The sequence below is a fragment of the Anopheles nili genome, chromosome 3 (genome assembly GCF_943737925.1).
Source record: "Anopheles nili chromosome 3, idAnoNiliSN_F5_01, whole genome shotgun sequence".
Taxonomy (NCBI): domain Eukaryota; kingdom Metazoa; phylum Arthropoda; class Insecta; order Diptera; family Culicidae; genus Anopheles; species Anopheles nili.
In genome coordinates, this window is record NC_071292.1 from 56235787 (window position 1) to 56260697 (window position 24911).

The 24911-nt window shown below is 48.2% G+C and overlaps 2 protein-coding genes across 4 annotated transcripts; both read right to left on the reverse strand.

Annotated features, from left to right (window-relative positions):
* Window positions 1-1944, reverse strand: LOC128726134 (solute carrier family 35 member F5). The gene is made up of 7 exons (XM_053819924.1): window positions 1724-1944; window positions 1473-1610; window positions 1322-1378; window positions 1009-1242; window positions 757-939; window positions 377-687; window positions 1-310 (listed from the first exon to the last, which is right to left on the reverse strand). The coding sequence occupies exons 1-7, from the start codon at window positions 1811-1813 to the stop codon at window positions 1-3; spliced, it is 1323 nt and encodes a 440-aa protein (XP_053675899.1). The 5' UTR covers window positions 1814-1944.
* Window positions 1945-4333: 2389 nt separating this feature from the next.
* On the reverse strand, window positions 4334-23726 carry LOC128726972 (anion exchange protein 2). 3 transcript variants are annotated; one of them, XM_053820825.1, is made up of 11 exons: window positions 23667-23726; window positions 13389-13841; window positions 13212-13318; window positions 11742-12300; window positions 11522-11668; window positions 9648-9912; window positions 9506-9596; window positions 6605-8539; window positions 6335-6529; window positions 6039-6267; window positions 4334-5966 (listed from the first exon to the last, which is right to left on the reverse strand). In XM_053820825.1, exons 1-11 carry the CDS (start codon window positions 23724-23726, stop codon window positions 5892-5894), a joined length of 4116 nt encoding a protein of 1371 aa, XP_053676800.1. In that variant the 3' UTR covers window positions 4334-5891. The 3 variants fall into 3 exon arrangements, with proteins under 3 accessions (XP_053676800.1, XP_053676799.1, XP_053676801.1); XM_053820824.1 differs by lacking the exon at window positions 23667-23726 and adding exons at window positions 12771-12806; window positions 20222-20308 and having other exon boundaries at window positions 6605-8535; window positions 9511-9912; XM_053820826.1 differs by lacking the exons at window positions 9506-9596; window positions 9648-9912 and having other exon boundaries at window positions 6605-8535.
* Between the last annotated feature and the right edge of the window lie 1185 nt (window positions 23727-24911).

A 24911-nucleotide genomic window follows, 5' to 3' on the forward strand; every position in this document is an offset into this window, starting at 1 on the left:
CTAGTTTTCATGACTACCATCGATAAGGGATTCGTGCTGCTCCTCTAAATCCGGTATCCGAACAATATTTGTTTTTCGACAATTCCACAACCGCCGATACATCAGTTTGCCAAACTTTAGTATCGGATCGCAGTCGTCAAACTTTACAAGGAAGGCCACTAGCACTAGAGACAGAAACATGGGCAACGAACCGAGATAGAATAGCAACGGGTATGTTTTACCGTGGAGTACCATATCAAGCACCATGGCGAGTGGGATTTGCAACGAAATAGCTACTGTACCGATGAGCGAAGAAGTTAGAAAACAACCCCTGTGAGGAAAAGACACACAGTAAATTATTTGACTAGCGTTTTGCATAGTTTAGCTCGATAATTACCAAAGCCACAGTGCCTCCGAAAGAACCGTGCCAACGAGCCCGTTGAGAAAGAGCACAATGAACTGTCGTCGCGTGGGTAGCTCAAACACTTCCAATTGAGAAAAGTTCAACACAAACAGTAGCGGCCACAGAAGCAGCAAATTCCATAAACCGACGAACCCGAAAAACAGTGGAATACTTATCTTTTCCTCCGTGTCGCTCTTACGCTTGACTAGAACCAGGTAGGACGCATAGAAGAACGCACTCAACAGCGCTAGGACGATGCCACGGGACATTTTCGGTTCGTCGATCTCCGAGAAGGAAACCATGACCTAAAAATAAATAGGTAAAAAGTTCTTTAGAATTTTCGTCGCGAGAACATTTGCTACGGGGAATCTTACGGTGCCAGCAATGCTCAGAAGGACGGCGAAGAATTTCGAAAATGTAAACTTATCTCCACAAGACGAAGGAAACATTGCGGCTAGGATGAGCGTGAAAAAGCTCGAGCTGGAACTGAGCAGCGTTACCATAGCCGTTTCACTGGGTTCCAGTGCAAGCTGAAACATATAGTTGGCAATAAACCACTGAAAGAAAAGAAATAGGCGTATCAAAAGAACTGCTGAAGGTGATTAAACCTGCAATAGTAAACTCACCAGTACACAAAATAGTAAAGCTGTCCGGGCGGTTTTGTGGTGCGATTTCTGGCGGTGAACTCGTAGGCTTGCAGCATACGATAATCGGGACATCAGCGCTTCGGATGCTTCGTGCGGTGACATTTCGCGCACTTCGGCCACTTTACTGAAGCGCACGCTGCGTATGCTCGAGTCATCGCTCTCAGTACCGGATACTTGCGAGTCCGTTTTAATAGGAACGAATGAGGAATCGCTCTAAACGAAACAATAGAAAGGTAACATTAACGAGGAATTCTTCCTGAAGGGAGTGACAACCAAACGGTGATATATTTACCAAAGTGGACGTCCCATTCGCGTAATATCCTTCGTCTTCTTCTATTGTATCCATCAGCTACAAATATAAAAAAGGGTGAAAATCAAATGGAAATACTCGTTACCATCGCATTCACGATGCACCTGCTTAATGAATTCTAACGTGTTCTTACCGAATAATTTCCATTCCGGCCACAACTCTCTTTCCATGGCGCAATCAACCCGAGCACTATCAAGTATATAGTGAACATCGACGCCTTGAAATAGGTGCAGAAGAACGGCTTGTCGTAGTTTTCATTTTCGTACAGAAACTATACATTACGGCAGGGTAACGGGAAAAAAGCAGAAACGTAAATTAGAACTATTAGCATGGGGCCAGCTGGCATGCCCTGGCGTTAATTAAAGGCTACCTATTGCTACCAACCTTGGTTAGTTCGCTCGACGAAACCCATATAATATCGACCAGCACCAGTAGCACTATTCCGAGAACTAGCTTTTGTGCTTTGTTTAACATGATTTCCACTTTCGACGCACCACGTGGGACCACGTGGTGCCGTATGTTTTTGTGCTGTTTTGCGATCGGTTAATGAATACACTGGCTGTGCCCGGTATTTTATGACCACACCGACTAGTGCCGAAGAAGGTGAGTTTTGTTATTTTATCGCAATATATACCCGTGAATGATTATTTTCCAGTGGCATAGCAGTACATTTCTTCGGTTAACGATTTATCTCTACATTCCTCATTTTCAGTATGGTTTTCGGTTCCTGTATAGCGAGCGAACAATTGCAGCTCCTGTAATGAAGTGAAATAAATGATGTTTCTGCAATGAATTGCATGCAAATAAACAGAATTTGTTCGAGTAAATAAAAATGATAATATATGTAAAAATTCTTTCATGAAAATTGTACCATATTGTGAATTAGATAAATGATTTAAAGCGCCAACAGTGCAATCAGACCAAATAGTTTTCAAAAACAAAACCTTTGATAAGATAATAAGAACGCTCAAAAACAGTCTTGAATTAAACAGCACATATAAGACAACGAACTAAGAGCACTCCGAGGAATTACAGCAACCATATGTTCACCATTGGCCCACATTAGGACGTGCTGGAAAAATGCTTGTTTTCGTTTCTAAATAGGTTTCAATTGTACCAAACTTTTCACAGTCCACACGCACCCCAGCCCGCACGGGCATGCTGGGGTTTAATTGCCGGACCCTAAGCAAACAGGCATAGCGAACCCGGTCAATAGTAATTACCCGGCATCTGCCGACTTTTCCGAGGTGTTGTTCTCGTCGTTGCTTGCCTCTTTTATTCCCATCGCTCCCGCAGGCAGAACAACAACCACACGTGCAATAAATTCATCTCACTTTTCCACCGAACGAACCTCTCCCATCGAACACTATTTGCACATCCCATCAGAGTGGGCCTTTTCCCTACGTTACCCTGCCAACCAGCTGCCCCATCGGTGTAAGGCGAGGGCCCCAAAGTAAACTTTGATGGACAAATTGTACCCATTCAGCTGCTGCGCGGATACCGTTGCCGTTGCTGCTGCTACTCGGCACTATCGCGTCGCAGGTCACAATCACGTCGAGCCCGCAAAGTTGGCACGATATTTGCGTCCGACACACGACCGCAAGTTCGCGGAGACCACACTGCTCCGGACGAGACACTAATTTATGCCGTACGATATGAATGACAGCAAACAACAAAGCCCATCCGGGAGGACGTGCGTGGGTTTGTGCGCACATACGGGAAAAACGGAGAACCAGCTCCAGGAGTGATAGCGAGGTGCTGCAGCTTGTCTCCCAGATATTATTCCGTCGCCCGTTCGCGGTCGCTGGCGTCATCGTGACGTAGATTAGTACGTTTCGGATCCGCTTGCCGCTGCCCTTGCCGTGACTGGCCAATTTCAGCGATATCGTAGTATGTTTGCTCACGGCCTAGCCTCCCAGGACAACACAGTGCATCTACAACAGTACAAGTCCGCGGCGGGCCAATGAACTGCGCTGATAAAAGCTGCCAGGCGGCAAACGGAGCCGGATGGGTTGCGTTTGCGGCTCTGTTCCTTTATGCCCTCCGGTCGATCGCTTCAGGACATTTTGCGATGTGAAGCGATTCGTAACGATATTGACATCGATTGATGGTGGAACTATGATAATAAACCGCAACGCACCACGGAGGAAAAAACCCGTGAGCCACATTCGTGACCTCGAACAGTCCTAATGGAAAGTGTAAATAAAAGCACCGTTCGGACAATCGAGTGACGGCGCACAACCGGGCGGAACGCACAACCACAAATCGAAGTAGTTACTCTGACTAGTTTATAACTAAATTGCGTAACACAAACCTGCTACAGGAAATAGCCTTAAATACCACACTTGGGCACTAGTTTCAGCAAATCGAACACCGAAAACCGGGCACTATGTCTCGTCACTCTGATTCACATACCGACGAAGATGTGTCTGTTTTGTTATGTAGGGGAAACTGTCACTTTACTCGCAAGCATATTCGAAGGAAATATAGCCCCGTTGGTGTTTTTTTGCGATTTCCGCGAGAAATAGTGGGTTAAAACAAACTTTTGATTGTAAAATGTACAAACTTCTGCGCTATCAACAATACCCCTCCAAAACAATCGAATACTCGCACGTACCTTGACGTTTCCTTTGACATTGCTGAATCCAGCTGAGTAGGCTGCCAGTAGAACTTTGAATTCCTGAATTGTCATTACCGTTACCGTTGAGCTAGCTGAAATGCGTGGTGCTAGCAGTAACTACATTTTGAGAAGAGATTATAACATATTTTAAACAGAAAAATGTTTAAAATATATACAAATTTGTAATTTTGCTTTTTTTGTTCAAAGCGGAAGGTTAAAACATAAGCTTTCCTTTGCGAACCTCTATAAGCTTTGTTGGAATGCAATTCAGATGTGATAAAATGCATGATAAATGCATGGAATAAAATTGCACAATTGCAACCTAGTCATTCTATTTTATATTACAAACAATAAAATTAAGTAAACAGTTCAAGATGGAATATGGTTTAGATTTTATTTGTACCGTTGGTTCGGTTACGCTAGTACGCTATCAGAAGGCTAATAATGTCCTTAGGATGACGCGAGAAATTGAAGAATAAATTTCAATTCGTACCGTCTATGCACTAATCTAGTGTAAGTAATGCGAAGAGCTCTACGACATGCATGCTCGACAACGTCCTCGGTATTCTAGCCCTTTTTGCAGAAGGACCGTCTAGTTAATGGCTATCTAAAAAAATATATAAAGTAAGATAAAATTCTCCTCCGTAAATATGCCTCCGTTTGGCCAAAGTGCCGGCCGCCCAGGAAACGGTACTCGCTAGGCCGGGCCTGTAACGCGCTCCGTTACGTTTTAAGTATCCCTCCTTGAGGCATTGAGGCCGTGCGGCCGTTAATATTTGTCTTTCGAGCGAAGCAAATGTCAATATATCTCTGTGAAAATAGAATCTTTTCATCAACAAGAAACATAAACGGAACAAATTCATCCTACGACATCCGTGCTACACACATCGCATACACATCAATCTGTTTGTTCTTGGCTTGGCCACTACAACACTACACAACAATCTTCTTCGCGCCTGCACGCTGCACTCCCTGCACCAACCCCTTAACATCTGGCTACAGTAGAAAAAGGGAGCTTTAAAGATTCACAAAAATAAAATGTTCATCCTTCACGGTTGCGCTCCGGTCGTGTCGCACACCACCGCTCACAACCATCATCTCCGTACGTCCCTGATGCCGCGTGTGGCTAGCTCATCGTTTCCGTAAAAGTGATGTTCTTTCTCTTCATTGCGAGAAAGGTCTGGTTTAGGTCCGATCTACTACTTTGATTTGTTCTCTACTCTCGTTATACTGTGCGCCTCCATCTGTTCTATGCCCTTTTTTTACTCGTGGTTCCATGCAAGTACCTTCATGTCCTGTAAGTAATACTGATCACAGACTGTTGTAAACATACACATGCACACATACACACTCATTCTATTTCCACCGAAGCTTTTGCCACTCCAAGAAGTTCCTCCGTCGACAAGGGCCAATTGAATATCTGCTTTGATTTATGCTACGTTTGTTACTTTTTTTTGCCTTTGTTAATGCCTGTTGCTTGATATTTCACATGCCTACGTTACACCTAATAATTTCGTTACGTAAAGGAGGAGGTGGTTTTGGTGACGAAATCTACCAATCCAGTGAAATTGTGATCGATGGAATTGCTTCCGTGTGGTATTGCTCCTATTCAACGCTCTGTTCGACGCTGTTCGACAGTCGCGCCTAAAAGATAACGCCGCCTGGTGCACTTGCAGATGACGCACGTGCTACACGCAATCAGTTTGCACTCGATACCTGCGCTCTGCCGCATCTTGTTCTCGACCCTTCCTGCCCACATTTGCGACAGGACGGGTGAAATTTAATATTGCATACAATCGACGAAACTCAACCATGCTGCTAGCCTTTGCTTATTGTGTTATCTTGCGGCTAGATAAGTCGTTATCGTGGATAACCCGGCATCCGTTGGGCACACTGGGCACACCATCTTCGAGTACATTACGCGGGACGCGATTAAGCGGGTATGGGTGCTTGTTCGTAGAAGTCGGGCTCATCTTCCGCACCTTCGTTCGGTTGGCTGCCATCAAGCTAAAAGCAGAACGGAAAATTTCCATCATCGATCGCCATCCTCTGCGAGGTGCTGCTCGACAAATCACTTACCGCACGCAGTTCGAGCGGTGAAAAGACGTTTTCCAGCTGCTTCCGGATCGGCACCATCATGATCAGGAAGAACGGGAACGCCAGCGAGAACGGCGACGACTTGACGGCCCACAGCATGGCGAGGGCCAATATCTGCACACCGGTGAACAGGTGCATTTTCCACGTCGGCACACGCCTCACGAATGGCACTTGTGGGTGGTGCTTTACGGGCATCAGGTACAGCCGCAATCTACCAAGAAGCACGTGTGAAAAAGCGATCAGATAGGATCACCTACTCGAAGCCAGATCTTACTTACCGTTCGAAGAACTGCACTCCGCTCATGGAAGCTATGCCCATGTACAGGAACACACCGAACAGGACCGACATCGGGATCAGTCGGAGGATCGGTGCCATCGCTACTGAGAGGCCTACAAGCAGTGATACGAAGAAGCCCGATATTCTCTGCTCCTTCACGTCCGTGATGTGTGGTGCATCTCCAGGTGCGTGGGTCCTGTGGGCGACATGAAAGGACGAAATGGTTGAACCTTCTCAAAAGGCGAACGTGTCTGACGTGTGTTTCACCTACCTCGACATAATGGTGACGGCCGAAACGTGCGTCACCGAACGGACGGTGGCAGCACAATGCCACGGCATGCCAAAGAACCCGCACACGGTGTTGAGGAAGCACAGCAGCACAATGTCCATGTGCAGACCCGAACCCTTCTTCAGGCCTCGCTCGGGCTTGTCTACGATCAGCTCCGAGATGTGCGTCTCCATGAAGATAAGGATGTACACCAGCAGCGCGGGAACACCGGCAACGAATGGCATCCATCCAGGCACACCGCCCAAAGGAATGAGCCAGTCACGGCGTGTGTCATCGCTAGGTGACAGACCCTCCGGTACGCTCAGCTTCTCCGTGTACACCTGCGGGATCATGAAGTCAAGCAGCACGAACAGCGCGATCGAGATCGGTACACCAAAATCACCCAGAGCTCGGCGTGCGTTTCGTCCCAAGAAGTGTGAGTTGCGGAACAGCTTCAGGTAGTAGGCCAACGAGAACGTTCCGAGCGTAAGGATCGTGCAGAAAAGGGCCGTATTTGGGCGGTTCCGAGGACCAACGGCGTCTTCGGGCAACAGCAGGTGGTCCGCTTCAACAGGGATGCCCAACGTGACATTCGCCACCGTTGTAAGGCTCTCGGCGAGCAAGCCAGCAGCACTTGAGACGGTGGTGTCGTTACCCACGTCCTCGCCGTAGGGTGGCACCACCAGCGGTTGTGGTGCGGTCACGTTCTTGTACTGATACTCAGCCAACAACGGATGACGCGCGTACACCGACACCAGCTTCATGATGGTTTCCACGATGTAGATCAGCGTGATGAGTGCCGAGAAGATCTCCTGCGTAAAGCGCGTGAAAAGTCGCACATAAACGCTGCCCTCGAACGCGGACACGATCAGCGCGATCACGGCCAGCCAGCACCCGACGTAGACACGCACGGTCAGGAAGCTGAAGTTGTTCGAGATGCAGAACTGATTGAGCGCTTCGTCGAACAGCAGTAGCGGTCCGGTGGTACCTATGATGACCAAAGGTTGACCTGCGAGAAGGTGGAACACGACACCAACCATCGATGCTGACACGAGCGTCTCTGAGATGCCAATCAGGTTGTGTGTCTTGTCGGATGATAACCCACCGAACGTGATGGCCGTCGAAAGGGCCGCGAAGTACATGAAGATGGTAGCCGCGAGTGTTTCGGCATTTATCCCGTCCATGATATCGCTCTTATACATCGGGTAACGGCGCTTGATGTCGTTGATCAATCCACCCCACAAACGGTTCGTTTTCTCGAGTGGGTTCTTTTTGGGTTTCTTGCCATCACCCCCATCGCCACCGGTTGCTGCCAGTAGCTTCTTCTCTTCCTCGCTCGTTAGCAGTTGAGACTGCTTGCTCTTGATCTTCTCGTCGAGAGCCTTCTTCTTGCGCAACCGGATCATGTCACTCTTGGCTTTCAGCTCCTCGAACGGCAACAGCGCCTGACGTTCCCACTTGCCCGGCGGAAGCACGATCGAGTCGTCCAGGAATTCGTTGATCGCGGACAGCAGTTCCCTCCGGTCGTCCGCCTTGTAGGCGATGTCGTGGAAATGCTCGTTCGACATGAGTGTGGCGATCGAGCGGCCTACCTCATGGTAGTCGAGCTCGGTCTTCTGCGGTCCGAGCAGGATGAACAGGAAACGCACCGGGATCGGGACCTCCGTGATGCTTGGCATCGGAATGCCCTCAGCAAGTCGCACGAACGCGATCGTGGGTTGTTCGAGAAAATCCACCGCACCGACAAGGACGGTCGTTGCTTCGGCGCCTTCAGGGATGCGCTTCAGGATCGACTCCTTCTGCGTGCGCATCTTGATGTCCTCCTGCGAGGAGGTGTACGTTTCTTCGCTGATGTTGATCCGGGTTTCGCCGTGCCCACCGTGGCCGTTGATTTCGGCCGCTGGGACGATGCGCGGTTTCTTATCATCCACGCTCTGGGGCGCCAATGGCCAAGAAGAAATGGGACAATAAAGGGATATTAGCGATCACGAACAGTGCACGGTTTTCACACTACAGACGAAGACTAGGGAAAGAAGGATGCCACAGTTTGTGGCAATACACGGTAGACAAGCATTGGTAGGAGAAAGCACAAATCTTACAGCTAGGCGCTCGTTATCGGAACGATTACGTCAAAAGTCGTTGGTTGGGACATGCATCTTAGGTTTACTTTAGTGTAATTAGTACCACCACCCACAGAAAAAAGCAAAATGCACGGCAAGCAACTATTCACAGCAAAAAATAGGGTTAGTAAGTGAAATATAAAAAAACGGGAATATTATACAACGAATGAACAGATCAATGGCTGATCAAACCATCTGGAAGGTGGTTTATCTTCATGTTTTCGTCAAGAACCGAATATTCAAAGATCCCAAGATGTTAAACCATAAGAAAAACTTCTATGCTGCAAAACTATGCTCTAGCTGTAGCTAAAATCAATAAAATTAAGTAGATTTTATTACAAATAAAATGGAGAACTATGTAAAGGGACTAGAACAAAGATTAAAGTAGAAACTGTTGATCACTAGAAGGGTTGTGTAGAAAAAAATAAGGACCAAGCGCACTGTGTAGAGAACAAATCATTCAAAAACGTTAGATTTGAAAGTGAAGTCAAACTAGCTCTAGATACTGTTTTCACTATGTTATTTCCACACGTTCGTTAGGGAACAATTTCGTGAGAGAAGAAGCGATTTCCCGTTCGCCCTTTCTCTCGCCGCCGCGATCGAAGTGGAAACTGGAAACCAAGCCAAGTGTATGCGAGTGTGTGTATTTGAGAGGATTAAAAAAAGAAAAAAAACAGCGGATTCTATATAGAAGGAAAAAAAACCAGGAAAGGTGTGTATCTTGTCTTGAGAGGAAGAACACTGCCGGTGAAAGTTGCTTAAATCGGTTCGATATATTAATTGATTTACAACTGTCAGCGATAAAGGTGTGTTATTTCGTCGCATACCAACGGCACTGGTAACCGTGGTTAGGGTCACCGGTGCTGCTGCGGCGGCTGCTGCTGTTGCGGACGAGGCTGCTGCTGCTGCCGTTGCTGCGCTACTACTATCCTGGCTGCCGGAGCGTCGAGCCCTGCCATTCGAGGAGGCAAACCGCTGATGGCGCTCCTTCTGCGCCGATGGAGCCTGTTGCGAACCCACAACGGGTTGGTTGCGCGAGGACAGGTTCGGACTTTGGCCGTACACCGAGTTCGGGTGCAGCGAGGGTGGGCTGAGCGTGTAGCTCTGCGTGGGGCTGATGAAGGAGTTCAACCGTCTCACGCCCACGATCACCTCACCGTTGCCGGTCTCCTCGGCGCGCATGGACAAGGACTGGTGCCATCCGCGAGGATTCGAATTAGCGAGAAACGAAATCGAAACAAACACAATAGGTTGAAAGAGAGAGAGAGAGAAAGAGAGCGAGAGAAAGAGCGCACACCCGACCCGGTTCCGGTGGATCGAGCCCGAGGGTGATGTTCTAAAACGGTTCTGCTCTACTGCGCGGATGGGTGTCCTGGCGTGAGCGGTCTGATGATGTGTGGCTCAGAATGGGTGCGTTTGTTTGCATACTAACGAACGATTGGGTACGATAATGCGGTACGGATGTGTGACGAAACGGATTCGAGTGGCTGGTGTAACGTTTTGTTCACGAATCGTGTACGTTCCTCTTTCTCTCCGGAAACACAAAAAGTCCGAAACAAAAATAATCAATATGCTAATTGCGGGTGTGCAGACACACACACACACACACAATCCACACTGCAGGATGGATCTGGACCGGTGGTGTCACATGGTCAGGACACGTAAAGGTCCTGGCTCATCATTTAAACGACCATTCGTATATTAACCCTTCAATGCCGGAAGCAGCTTAGCAACGACAAACACACGCACACCTAAATCGTAAAATCCTCAGTAAAGCTCCATTTAACGCTTCCCCGTCCTCATCTCAAGACGAATGAATGAAGTTTGCATCTCTGCAAGCTGCATCGGTCCGCGTATGGTTATTATAGTGCAGTCGAGCCAATAGCAATGATCTCCATTCACCAGGTGTGGGTGTGTATTAGGTAAGGCATTCAAGGGTTAACCATCGGGGAAAAAGGCCACCTTGTCCCCGGTGTCCCACCACCCAGGTGCACTACCAATGAACGATATTGTGCGATAAATGCGATATGCTGCTACGTATATGTACAGAGGAGATAAAAAGGAACGCCGCCGCATTCGAGGCGCTCGATTGATTACCAATTGGCTAGTGTTAGTGTTAGTGTCAATGAGGCCCGTAAACACCAAGTGCTCCATGCTACGATCATGTATACGAAATGCTAGGTTCTAAAAGTAAGACAAAAAAAAAACGTGTTCGAGTAACGTAAAGGATAATCAACAGTTCCACACGGGTGGGTGAACCGTGTCCTGCTGCTACGGGTACGGGGAGCAAAGCGAGTCCAGTAGAGAGTCCTGTTTGGGAGGTTTATTATTAGAAACCGTTGACACGATGTGTGGCCATCGCATCCGGGAGGAAACAAGACCGAAACGGAACGAATCAATTAATTTAATCGTGGCAACGTGTAGCTTTCCCGACCAGGACGCTTCTTTCAAGGACGCCTTCAATCAATCAACTGGACGTAAGCTCCTGAATAAGTAATTCTTTTTATTTTTATTTTGCTCCGCTGTCTCTCTCCTACTCTCGCTTTCCTCTTTCCTTAGCGGACACGGTCACTCCACCCTTGGGCAATGGAAATGAAGCTACCGAGCTGGTTTATTAATGATGAGAATTTGGCGTAAAATGCGACGTTCTAATAACACTACAAGGATGGCTGAAATGGTGGCACAAATGGGGTGTGTTTGTGTGTCGCGAGTACAGCGAACGTGTGGAAGATGCTCCCGCACTATGAGCCCTCTAGGGGACAGGCACCCTCGTATGAGAACTCGGTACAAAGTGACTCACCTGGAGGCTCGTGTAGCTGCTGTACTTTCGCTTCGGCGCGAAGGAAAAGCCACCATGCGAGCTTTCGTTCACATGCCGGTGACGCAGTAGCAGTGCCCGCATGATGACGGCCTTGTCATCCTCGTGGATCAGCTCGTCGACGACCATCTAGTGGGTAGAAAGCGAGCCGATTAGGGTCTGCATGGTGATGACACCCAACACACACACACACTCTACGTACCTGTTCGACAACGCGGTACGCCACCGATGGGAGGTCCTTTTCCTCCAGGTCCATCAACACGACGCCTGTCTCGAGACAGCGGCGCAGGTTCAGGAGTGAGTGGAACGACAGGGAGGCCACGTGTGGTCGGCCCCATCGATCAGCGCCCTCCTCAACGTCCTCCTCGTACTTGATCCAACGGGCTGTCTCTTTCCATTCGCGCTCCTCCCCACTGCCCGTGAGTTCGTCCAGCTGCACGAATACTTCGTGTGGGCTGTGGTCGTACAGCTTCTTGTACTTGCTCGATGGCAGCAAGTGATGCAGCTGGGGTGCGTCCTTCCGGTTGATGTTCACCAAGGATGCACCGGTCTGGGCGCTTACCTTGTGCCGTCGAAGGGCACGCGGGTCATCCGATCGGTGCGACGTCAGCTCGTCGATGTCCGCCTCCTGCAGAGTGGCGTCCTCCGGTTGCACCGAGATCCGGCGTCCAGTTGGTCCACCCTCGGTTCCACTTTGGCGCCTCCATTCCGGGTGGTACTCCTGGAGCGAGAACTTGCGCGACTTGTGCGGATGGTGGCGCCTGTGGATGAACGGGAGGGAAATTAGCACTTTTGCCGCCATTTTGCAATAGCGCGGTAAAAAAAACGAAATTTGCAAATTACGATCCATCTCCGGCCCAAACCGGATCAGGGGACGGATATTAAACGTTACTAAGCGAAACGAATCACATCATGCTGTTGAGTAAAAATGGCACGCGAATTCTAAAACAACGGGAGCAAAAAAGCAAACGAAGTAAAATTGATTCCTTTGAACAACAACAAAAAAAAAAACAATCGCTGCAATTGAACAGCAAACAAGACAAAAGAGCAGTTCCTTTTGCAGGGTAAACGTACCCCAAAAGAGCAAATAATCGCTAAATAAATTTCAAAACCAATTCCGAATGTTCAACCAAAGCAGCTGGCATGCATGCGAACGCGAAGACAACAAGAAGAATAAACATCTCCAGTCATCTCGCCAGTAGGCCACGATGTCCTTTTCGCCTTCACTAACCTTTTACTTCGGGTGGGTTTGCTTTGCAGCAGCTTCCTTTCGGTTTAACGCGTGTACGTGTGTTAAGGAATGAAATGAAAGGACGAACATGAGTGCTAGGGATTCTATCTATAGGTGACATTTCAAGAGTAGCAATCCTTTTTGGCGTTGCTTTTGTGATGTGCTTATTTGTTAGGAGAGCTATTGGAATGACAACTGCGCCATGCAGGGCTCGCAGCAGGCGAATGAAATAAAATGGCAACGAACGTTATGAAGGGTTATCCTGATGAATGGAACATCTCCGGCACTCGTGGTGAAACAATTCGAGCAATCGCTTCTCCGCGCGTTTTTCTCCGAAAGCTACTGGACCCTTCTCAACAAGTGCTTGTCAACTTGACGAAGTTCTACGAAACGCAGAGATGGTTTGCTCTACAAAACATTCCCTCTTCGTTTGCTACTTACTCCGTTCGTCGCCGGCGCTCCTCGTTGGTGTCCTCTACTTGTAGGCCCTCGATCGGTACCGGCTTCTTGTCCTTGTCGAAGTGCACATTCCTCCTGGCGCTCGTATCCTGCCGAAAGCCAACGTGTTAGAGGATGAGTTGCTCCAGCGTATCCTAACCCAGACTTAGGCCAACTTACCCACTGCTCGCCCTGCACAGTGCCCTGGTCCACCACCGGCTCATCGTGGACGGTTTCGCTGAAGTCATTCGACGTGTTGTCCGCTAGCGTGGTGTTGTTGGCCGTCGACGGTTTCGTGTCCGTCGCCTCGCTCTTCGAGGAGAACGAGATCGGGCTGGTCGGGGCGGTGGTCGGAGGCGAGACCGGCTTGCGGGCCTCATGGTTGCTGCCGGCTTTGTTGCTGGTGGTGTTGCTAGTGTTGCTGGCGCTCGAGACGGTGTCCTGATGCATCGGGCGATCCGCGCCGTCGGCGACACGGTGTGCTTCGTCGTACTTGAGCGGCGAGTTGTCCAGGATGACTTGGTCCTGCAGCCGGTTCAGTTCGAACCGCTCCTTTTCGACGGTGCTGGACGTTCCGAAGACACGGTCGATTTCGTCATCCAGGTGTACCTCGTTCGGATCGTCATTGCTCGTCTGTTGCAATGGAAGGTCGCGAGTTCGCAGGAAAAGAAAAACAACACGACATCAGCTTTGTGACATTATAGGACGTCTAATTGATCATTATTTTTTCCCCGTACAAGCACTCGTCAAAGAATGCCATGACGCTGAAGCTGTCTGGAAAGGCTTCTTTTGGCTGGAACTTCATCATGTCATCGTACCTCGCGCAACTTGTTGCGAGCTTTGAATGTTTAATCGAAAAAGCGGCTAGATAAAAGAAGCCAATAACGATAGGGCATGAAGTTTAGCAACGGTTCCCAATCAAGCATTCCGACAAGCGTGTACAAGCTGTCCTAGGACCCAAGTTGCCCCGAGTCACGCGATCTTGTTTAGTCGAACGTCACACCGTGATTGTTGGGAATTTGGAGAGAAATCCAGTACCACGACAAACGGTGCCAAGCGCCGCCGGGGCCCACCTGGTGGATGGATTACGCGCGAAATCACCGGGAGTAGAGTTTATAAATAAACCAACCCAACTACTCACTCCTCCCATGAAATCATTGCCAAAATGTCGACCGAGACCGTGGCAGTGACATTCGTTCGTTTCAGTATCGGTGGCGTTAAAGGGAGTGCTCTACTAGAGGGTTCGGTTTGTTATTTAAAATAATCAAATGGGAAAAACTTTAAGTTAGAAAAGATGATCGAAAGCTCTGTAGGACTTAAACCTTTTTACCATCGAGTAAAGGTTTCATTTTGTAGTTCAACAAGAATATTGCAGCAATAATACTGTGATTAAACATGGAGTGCGATCCACCCTTTAATTACTTGCACGGATGATTGCGTGTCGACCAACTAAGTTTCACGGTTGAAAGAGCGGCAATGTTCCCATTTGGTACAATATTGGCAACAGTACTGACCGTGTTGTTTAATAGCTCAGATCGGTCACCTGTGTGAGTAGTGAGGCATAGCAGCTCTTGCTTTGGACGAGTTTGTAGCGCGAATTACGCGAATCAAACTTCATAGTATTCAAATTGGAGGTTTTCTTTCTCTATTTTCAGGTGCACACGACCGTAGGGCGTTCGATTGGAGTTTCGTGGAAAAGAACCAAAATCACAGCATGTTCGTCAAAATTGATCCATCGGTTTTGTCCTACACGTGGCTAAGGTACAGAGCTGATAAAGCGGTGGCGTACTTGAAAGGATGCTTCGAGCTGCACAACGTTGTAAAGCCTCCTCTCATTCCTATGCCAGCATGAGTGTGAACGTCATCTAGAAATATTCCCCGTTCAAGTGATGCGAAAACTTACACGGTACGTAAAAACCAATAAAATACGATAATTGACAGTCAAATGGAGACGCCCAGTACTTTTCACAACAACATATGCTTCCACAGGGGGAATGTTTCTGGTGGTGGAATTAATTGCCCGCGGTATGAAGTTAGATTATGAACGAACAGTGAGTTAGTTCCTCATTACTCACCGTACCATGGACAATCGCCTGCCTCAACTGTTGCCTCACTCAAGTGGGCACTTCCTCGGGCGGGCGCAAGGACAACACTTCCAATTACTTTATCAATATGGTACGCACTCAAGCTTCCCAGCACTATCAGCTTCCGAGGGTACCTTTGCACAGGCCACGACCATCGAGCACTTGTGAACAGATAAAATCCACACCGCGTCGAAGAAAAACGGTAGCTCAAGTGGAGTGGATTAATTTGGTCCCCTAAGTTGCAGCACGTTTGCCCTAGCGTTCCCAGCGCTTCCAGTTTAATAATTGTCTATCGTTTCGATCGGCTCGATTGAAGTGCCTCCGGCCCCGGGCAGCCAAGAGCTTCCGAAGGTACCGTGCTTGAAGTGATGCTTGATTTTACAACCAATTAGTACTACCAGGCGGCAACAAACGGTGCACGGTGTTTTCATTTTTTTCTGCGACGCATTTTTCTGTCGAATCTGCTGGCACGATCGATCGACGGTTTGATGTGATGCTTCGAAGCGAGGGCGTGAGCAAAAACAAAATCACTTTTTGCGTGTACGGAGTGGAGTATTTCCAGCAGCGGCGGTTGAACGAACGGAGACTGACGGAAAAAACGGACGAACAATTAAACGCAAGCAAATCGGCGAGATCGTGTAAATTATGAAACGCTTCATAGAGCGCAGTCGGTCCCGATACTAAACGCGCGCGTCGCGACGTGGTTCATTAGCATATTTATTTTATTATAATGACGCCCTTCGAAGCCAATGGTGTGTGTTCTTGTTCGTGTGCGATTGTTTCCCTTTTCGGTACCCTAGTTAATGCAGTTAGGTGTCGATTGCTACTTCGAAAGCTTGTGTTGGAAGTGAACACATTTCTGCACTCCTAATACCTTGCGTATTAAGTCTGCAAAAGCAGCACAGTGAAATGCTCGCCTACGAGGGTCCTACTACTTTATGAAAGAGGACGAAGCTATGCATTGAATCGACCTCAAGAGAGCACGAAACGTTCGTAATGGTAAAATGAAAATAAATGTTATCGTCAACCAGGCGACACTCTGACGAAAGCCGTAGTATGTCTGTGACCCATCGGTGCCACAAATACTCCATTTAGCTCTCTCGCTTGTCTCGTCAAAATGTTTCGCTAGCTAGGATAGCAAAAACCATCGATTTGAGAACTTATTTCAATCCCCCTCAGGCATCCGACGCAAGATCCCAGCTAACCGTGAAAGTAATCCCTTTCTCCTGCATATCAAATGCGATGGTTCTGGCACCAGAGACGAGCAGAACAGTTTCGTTATGCCGCTCACGACCGCTGGGCACGCGAAGGAGGTTTGCCAAAGCCTTACGTGTGACCCCTACGGGGTGGATCATAAATTTCGTTCGCTCGCCTGTAAGCCCCCCAGGTCAAAACAATCGTTTGCATAAACAAGGTCATAAATTTGGCATTTTTAATCCCTGGCCCTTGAACTTCAGCTAGCATGTTTGTGCTCGTACACGTCCGGCGCCGTTCCTTGACCTTTTGACCCGAGTAATGCTTGCTGATAAGCACAGCGGTGAGCACAGATTTGTGATGAAATTTCGCACGATCGGTGTGCAAATCGAACTCAAAAACCAGCCCAGCACACATCAATGCTAGAATAAAAAGCCCATTAAAATGGGCAGTAAAGTACTGGATGGCGAGAACGAGACCGTTTCATGCTTCTTTCATAAACAAACCATAATTTTCTATTCCACACCGTGTGATCGACAGGTCGGAACGTATCTCCATGGGGGTCGTTCGCAAAGCACGATCATAACCCTGAAAATCTGCGATCAAACGTGCGATCGATTTACGAGAGGGCCCTTCGGCCGATTCACCACACGAAATGATTGCACCGTTTCGTGGAAACGACTAAATCACAAAATCGTCGATTTCAACCGCGCGCAATCCCACCGTCGCTAAATTCGTCAATCGAAAATAGAACTATTTGCTAATATTTTGTTTGTTTCGGATCACGCTTGGTCACTTCGCTATTGCTTGCTTTTTCCCGTGCTCTCACTCTAATGCTCTCCGCTTATCCTTTTTCGGCACACGGTTAGTTTAGCGTTCGCTACTTCCTCGCAAAACTCAGATCGATCTCATTTTTTGCACGGGCGTGTAATACTAACGTCACCAAGCGTCACCAAGTAAACCGCCCCGAGGTCACACTCTAGCTTCGTTTTTTTATGTGCAAACGTTCACGATGAAGTGCAAAGTATTTAAAACAGTTCCGAGTCATATTTCGGAACACAGCGACCACAAAAAGCACGTTGAATTCGACACGCAACCATCACAAATTCCTGCTGAAACGCTTGGCCCACTTTCAAGCACAAAATCACTTCGAATACTGCTCTCAGAATTCATCCCCTTGCGTTCGATCCCTCGCCCTGTTGCGGTTTGAACAAGACAGGATAATGGGTTTGTTTGGTTTTCTTCATCACATAATGACACTAGCACTGACAAGGACTACACCACAGGGACAAAACGAGGAGTACGCGGCGAAACAACTACTCTGCCTTGTTTGTTTTCAACCACCAAACCACTGAGCTGCGTTTATCGGATGGAATAATGCTCCGTCAAAGGCGATGCTTGGTGAAAATGGGTGGAAATTTTCCCCACGCCACACAGCTCGTCCTGCGACACCAACACACACCTTGCCCTAGGCGAACTGCTCGAGAATGTGGGCAGCGGAAGGAATCCGACAACCCGGGCAGAGATGGCAGAGATGCTTTCCCGTCGAGGTTCCAGGCACATCTGCGTTTGGCCCACATCTCGCGGTTGGTGGAAATCTATTTATCGGAAAACTCTCCAGGCTTTTCCTCGAGAGCTCGCGCGTACTCTCGCTAGCTCGTGAGGTTGCGCTGGTGCTACACACGCTCCTGTGGAGGCGAATCGTGAGAGTGGGAGTGCTACTGTTTTGACAGCTTAACCGCGCCAACCGGCTGGCCGTAGCCCGGATGTGCCGCTTTCCAACCCCTTTGCTGGGAGGAGAGACACTTTTCAGCGCTGCCGGGGAGTACTGGCGACCCACGAGGACTTTCGTAGATGGTTCGTTGAGAGAGCAAAATAAGGGCAAGGGTTTCGATTCGGTTATCTGATGGAATCCGGAACACAGTGAGCGGCGGAATGCAGGTTAGGTGTGTTAAGGCATGAATTCATGATCTTTCTGCTGCAAAACGGTGCGTTGAATTGCGAACACCACGAGCATTAGTTTCAAATGCAATAGATGTTGAGGGATCGATAAGCATTTCCGTTATGAAAATTGTGACGCACTGTAATCCCCAAAAACATCGGTTTTCTAAGGCCTGCGCCTAGTAGTGAGTAAAAAAAGAATGCATAAAAGATGTGCACCGCAAGGCCCTTGGTGAGTGAGCGAGCAGTGAGCTAGCACGAAAATCTCACGCCCGAGAGTACCAGCGCATGGTGAGAGAACCGACCGAGCGGTCGTAATGTTTGCGCTACTCGAGCTTCCACCTGTGAAGAGGGAAAAGTTCTCTCAAGCGTTTTTTTTCGCCTGCCAACGATCCGCTCATTTCGTACCACACAACCATCCTTTCGCGGTCGCAGCATGCTTTGTTTTCACGGACGCTCTCCGAAGTTCAATGTTTATCTGCCCCCTGGTGGAAAACCCGATTTTCCCACAGCGCTATCTGGGGCAATGGCACAGCCCGTGGCGATGGTCAAGGAAGCCCACCCGTGCGAAAGAGTGCACAGGGAACTGGCGGAAAGAGAAAGTGAACGGACGGGTGGCGCTAGGACTCGACACAAGGGACACTACCAGGAGACCGGGTCAAGTTGTTTTCTGCAATTAGATTTCCTCGCCTACTCGCTCGCGCAGCGGGAAAAGTCCTTCCCGGGCGACGCACACAGCTGATTGGGAGGGGTTGTTTTTTTTTTTTGGGGTTGTGTTTTCCCGACCCCGTTTATCGCGATTTGGTTTCTTTTTCCGTCCGCTTGAGGACGGAGAAGGTCGAAATTTCGTCACTGCTTGTGGTTCAGTTTGCTGATTGCGTTATCGGTTTCATTGTGCTTTTCCAGCCCGCACGTGATTTCTCCTTACTTTTCGTAGAATGGCTTACTACCGAGATGGGAGGGGGGGGGTTTCCCTATCGTTCTTCACCACATTCATTCATCCTTTTGTACGCTCTCGACTCTTCAATGGGCAATTCATCTATCCATCGGTTCTATCGGCACATAAACTTGTTTATAGGCAGAGCTTTGAAAGGCACGTATAATATTCTTCGCAAACGCGACAGAATTGTTCCCGGGTTTATTATTTGCAAGAGCATTGTTGGAACGAACAAGCAACTTCCATTACCGGCACGACAGAAGCGAAGAAGATGCGAAAAACACATCACACCGTCGCACATGTGTTTCGTTTATTGAAACAATCCATCAATCATAGCCAACGGCACCAGAATGGGGTGTCCAGGCGGTGACCGAACCAATGCACCGGATGGTGGCATCATTCTGGGTGTGGACGAGCTGTGCTAGCTTTTGTCCCACATCGTGCTACCGGCGAGCTCCAATAACGGCGCCACTATGTTCTCATTTGGTGAGCTCGTTACGTTGATGCCATTTTCCCTACGCCGCAAAGCCCTAGATTTGGATCACACAATAAAGCACCCTAAGCCATCGCCATCGTCATAGAGGCGCTAGATCACTGGTCGTGACTGAGGGATAAATGAGTTTTTCCACTCAAGAGGAGCAGCATCATGCACGATGGCCATCTATCATAGTTTCGTCGTCACCGCAAAGCAAACTGGCGACAAAACAACACAGTAACAGTACACGAAAGAACGATAATTGGCTGTGTACCTAAAGGTAAGCGAAAGTGCACCTTGTTCGGTTAGGTGATTGAATGAATATCTAAAACCGCAATCGCATCACACACAATCAGGGGAGAGAGGTTTTTTTACGACTTACTATCAACGTGTAGTTTTGTTTAATATTCCACGGCAACGAGCTTCGGCGAAGGCCATCGATGCCGGCCACCGCTAGAACACGGTTCATGATTATTTCGTCACACTACACAACACTTCTCGCACTCGCCAATCGCTCAAACGGTTCGCTTCTTCGAGAGGCTTTCTCGCGATCACTGGACCTAAATCCACTCAGTCTGCGCGTCTGCGAACCGTCACCATCCAGCAGCGTGCCCGAAATGATCAAAATCTGTCGATTCGCAAGGACATAATCGGTGCGATCTGGCGCCCGGCCGACCAAATCCACGTGACCCCCGATCACGAAATGTTAATTTCGCTAATTGAGTAAGTGTTTCTCGCTGCTCGACGTTTGCGAAATAGGGAAACGATCGCGAGCGAACAACAAGGAGGGATGAAATGCAGCGGCATACGTAACGAAACGAACGACCGAGGGGCTCGGGTTACCGGATAGGTGTTGCGGTGGTGTTCGTTTAACTTTGTGACGTATCGTTTGTCACCTAGGTACGAAATTGGAACGCATCAGGGAAGAAGAGCGCACGATAATGGATCTATTTCGGGGCTCCAAGAGCGAGCGAGTTCCTTTCATTACGGGCCATCGCTCAAGAAATTGGTTGCCATTATACAGCGACGGGCAGCGGCAAATATTGGGGCGAGCTAAAAGTATCATTCGCTATCAAAAGAGTAGCTAAAAAAAGATGAAACGATACGCCGAGGAATGTGTAAACAGCTGCTACAGATATCTCTATTGATAACTTCAAACCGTGGCACGAGCCGGGCAAGGTTATCGGAACTCGCAGCACGTTCGATATCAAATCGTGGCCTGGGGATTACGCAGCTTTGGGAAACATTTACGGAACCCTTTGTTGGGCGGAAGCGGCATGTTAACTATTTTTTTCCCAACTCTGCCCAATGGCTGATGCAATTTCAATTCCGCAATGGTGCATTTAACGGTGTGCCCTGTGACAATCCCGGTACAACAAGTTCGCGTGTCAGGTCAAGGCCGGAGCCGGAAGGGAACCGGTTGCACAATGGCGGATCGATGGCTTACGCCCAAGGTCAAGTGCACGAAGCATCGTGACAGGTGCAAAACTGTGAATCAATAACCAAGTGCCTCGGTACCATCGGGACAAGGGGTTATTTATTTATGGCACACGTCCACTCTACGAAGGAGTTGTAAAAAATGCATACCATCCACTGTCCAACACACGAACGCTGGTAGGCGATGGAGGCGCCTGATGGTTCATCGATAACGTGCTACTTTCGCCAATAGGAACACAAAATAAGTGCAAAGCAATTTTCTACCCATCCAAACGCTACCTACCATAAATCCACGGGCTTTAAATTTTAAAATCGGCACAATTCTGCTCATTTTGCTGTCCGTTGTTCGCGTTTCGCTTCCGGCACTAAAACACTAATCAAATTGGATTGGGTGGCTGCAGCTTTCCACAATATGCACCCATCGTTAACATTCACCAAACGCACGCCATTTTACGCGACACATGGTCTGTTTTCAAGTCGTTCTAAAGCACAGCGACCACATCCGCCCGCACACGCGTATCCAATTACACCGCGTCGATACGCGTTTGAGGACGCGTTTCCGTCTGGACTGCAGGCGGAGAGACACTGGCTTGGTATGATAAAAATCGCGGCCCACAAAGCACCCACGTACCCCATCCAGACGTTCGCGCTGGAAACACGTGGAAACGCCCGACGTTTAGTTACGAGGAGAGCCGTGCGTTATTAGAACCTCCGTCTGGTACGCGGTCTCACAAGGTGTACAAACAACACGCGGGCTCGTGTTTGTGTGAAATTAGAGGAATAATTTTTAAATTTGTTCCGGAAAAATTGAAAAATGGTATGCGTTGCCAGCAAAGGCAAACGCGTGCAGAAATATTTGAGTAAATTTAATAACAATAATACTCATTTGTGAATCACCCTGTGCTTTACCGCTGCACTAATCGTACAGTGCACCGGACCCCTGTGAGTCACGGAAGGCAAAGCAACCCCGCCTATCGGATGAGCATCAGGTCGTCGTGTGCATTTTACGCTTGAATCGATTTTTCACGCCACACCACCGGACGCGAGACGGCGTAGCGAGAACAGACCAGAACTCAATCGATACGCACTTCACACACCGCGCTTGGACGCGATATTTGACGCCTCATGCCCATGGCTGACACACAAGTTACACAAGTTGCGATCTTTCACAAGCGACGAGCCAGCTCAGTTCGTGCCACTAGCACGTGACGCTTGAAATCGGAAGCTTGATTAGTTTCCGAGGCACTTACGCACGGCTCTTATCATGCTTGGAGTATTAACCGGCAAGGGGCGACCCGTTTACCGTTATAGAGCGAGTGTAAATCACGCGTAATCGCTCGTTACCGGACACTGAGTGGGTGATTATTGATCAATTAACCGAACGGTGCCGATAACCCTAGGTCGATTCCGACGGGGTTGCGAGGAGTCCCACGGTGTCCAAAAATAGCCCTTTCACAGGGCGACCATTGTTACCGATAGTGGGGTGGGTTGTAATTTATTTCTATTCTGTACAGTGTGACGTACCTGCGCTTCGGGGTGGTAAATTTAAACAGAAAAAATATTGAGAAGTCACTAATCAAACTTGCGTCCGTCTTATCAGGGTCTATGCTGGCTCCCACGTCAACCGGAGCTGCCAGCTGAAGGATATTGCATGCGTACAGCATTACGATGCGTTTACGCTTTATTGCACCTTTGAGTTATCAGACGGTGAATAAAAAAAACGAGTAACCAGTATCTTGCTTACCGACCGGTGGAGGTAACGTAATCCAACAACTTGATTGTACGAACCAAATTTAGAAGATAAAAGATAACATTCTCACGCACACGTGTTCTTATTGCCGTCTGATCGTACGCTCGTACGCTGGTTTTTAAGCTTTAATTTAAAAGCAGTTTACGACCCACGATTTATAGACACGAGATAATTGCATCAAATTTTGGGAAACCGGGTCAGGATTCCGATGGTGTGTAATTTTGACAGCAACAAGCTCTTGAAAGTGAATTTCGGACGCAAACGATCGCCTCCAAACAGCCGCTATAAAACAGGATCAGTGCATTCGCGACAGTGCGCTGTCGTAAAAGAGGATTCAAAATCAATCCTTATCACGTAACCGATCGAACGAGCTCAACACGGGAGGATTAATGTCCAAATGGTGCATAGGGAAAAATCCTTTGCATCAACTTATCACCCCGCACAGTTGATAAGAGTACACTTTTGGACGTCTTGGAATCATTACTTTTTATCACAATTTAAAAAAAAACCCAAAGCCCTATCATGGTTCGATGAAAATTACATCACCACATGGCAACATGCAGCATGAAATGCATTCATTGCAGTGGCTCACTTTCATGTGGCATCATTTTAATGAATAAAATTGTTGAAGTGCACTTACCTCCTTCGTATGGAATCCTAGGAAGGACAATTTTCTCACGTTATTGTCCCTGCGGCTCATGATGATGCCGGGATCACGTCACACTTGCTACAGTAAACTACAACCAGCAGGGATGTATGGATCCTTTTAAATGTTATGCAACTTCAACTTCACACTACACCGAAGATCACACGATTAGATCGTTCACCTGCACTGGCTATCCGATAGGGTATGCTTTCCTGCAAAAAACGGATTCAAAAGTTCTTTAAACACCTGCCAAATTCAACGTAAATCGCACACACAACACACAAAATGCACTGCCTCTATGGTAGGCAAAAACCAATCGATTCACCTGCAAGCACACGAAGGAGCACACGCGGAAAACAGTACGATCTCGGACCAGCACGCCTTCGCTACTGACTGCGCGGTCCGCTCGAAGGGAAGCTTTTGCACGTCCCGGCTACTCGCTGCAACTGATCTTTGCCGCCTGATAGTGGAGGTAACGCCCTCAGCCCAGGCCACACTTCTTATGCGTTACGCAAGGGTGAAGGCACGGCGTCTTACAGGGAGCTGTTTCCTCGCGATCGCCAACACACTTGCCCGGTTTGTCTCGAAGCCCGTTCTGTAATCAGTTCGTTTCAGTCGATAAATACACGCTTACATACCCTCACCGTTTGCAAGCTTGGTAACCAATTTTCGGGCTTGATTATCTTCCCATATCTGTGCGCGGGCGATAAAGAGCGTGTGTGTTCGAATAGATTATGATTCGACATCCTTTCGCTGGCATTGCAGATGAAAGGAAATGAAGAAGGTGCTTCTAGGAATTGCACGAAAGGTGCAGAAACAGCAACATTAGTGGGGTTATTAAGGTGTTTTAGCGAGAAAAATACTTTAATTGATAATCATAGTTGGAATGGTCATATGAAGAAATGTTGAAATAAAAACAGCACATCTTTTAGTGTTCCCACAACACTCTTTCAATGAGCTGTCTTTTGCTTTGAACATTTTGCTATCGATATCTGTTTAAACGAATTAAGATAACGACCTGAACCGCTTTGGAGCAGCTAGCTTCGCACGTGAATCCATTTGACAAGCATTTTGCGTTGGCTAATCTAAGCCGTGCAGTTAACCGCCCGTTTGTAGTCTTAATCCACTTCGGGATTTGGAGTCTGCCGATTCACTACTCGGCAGAAACAACCAGGCGTCCCCATCGCACTGTCCTTGGAGCAAAACAAAAAATGACGCGTTTTGTTGGGCGATTGTAGC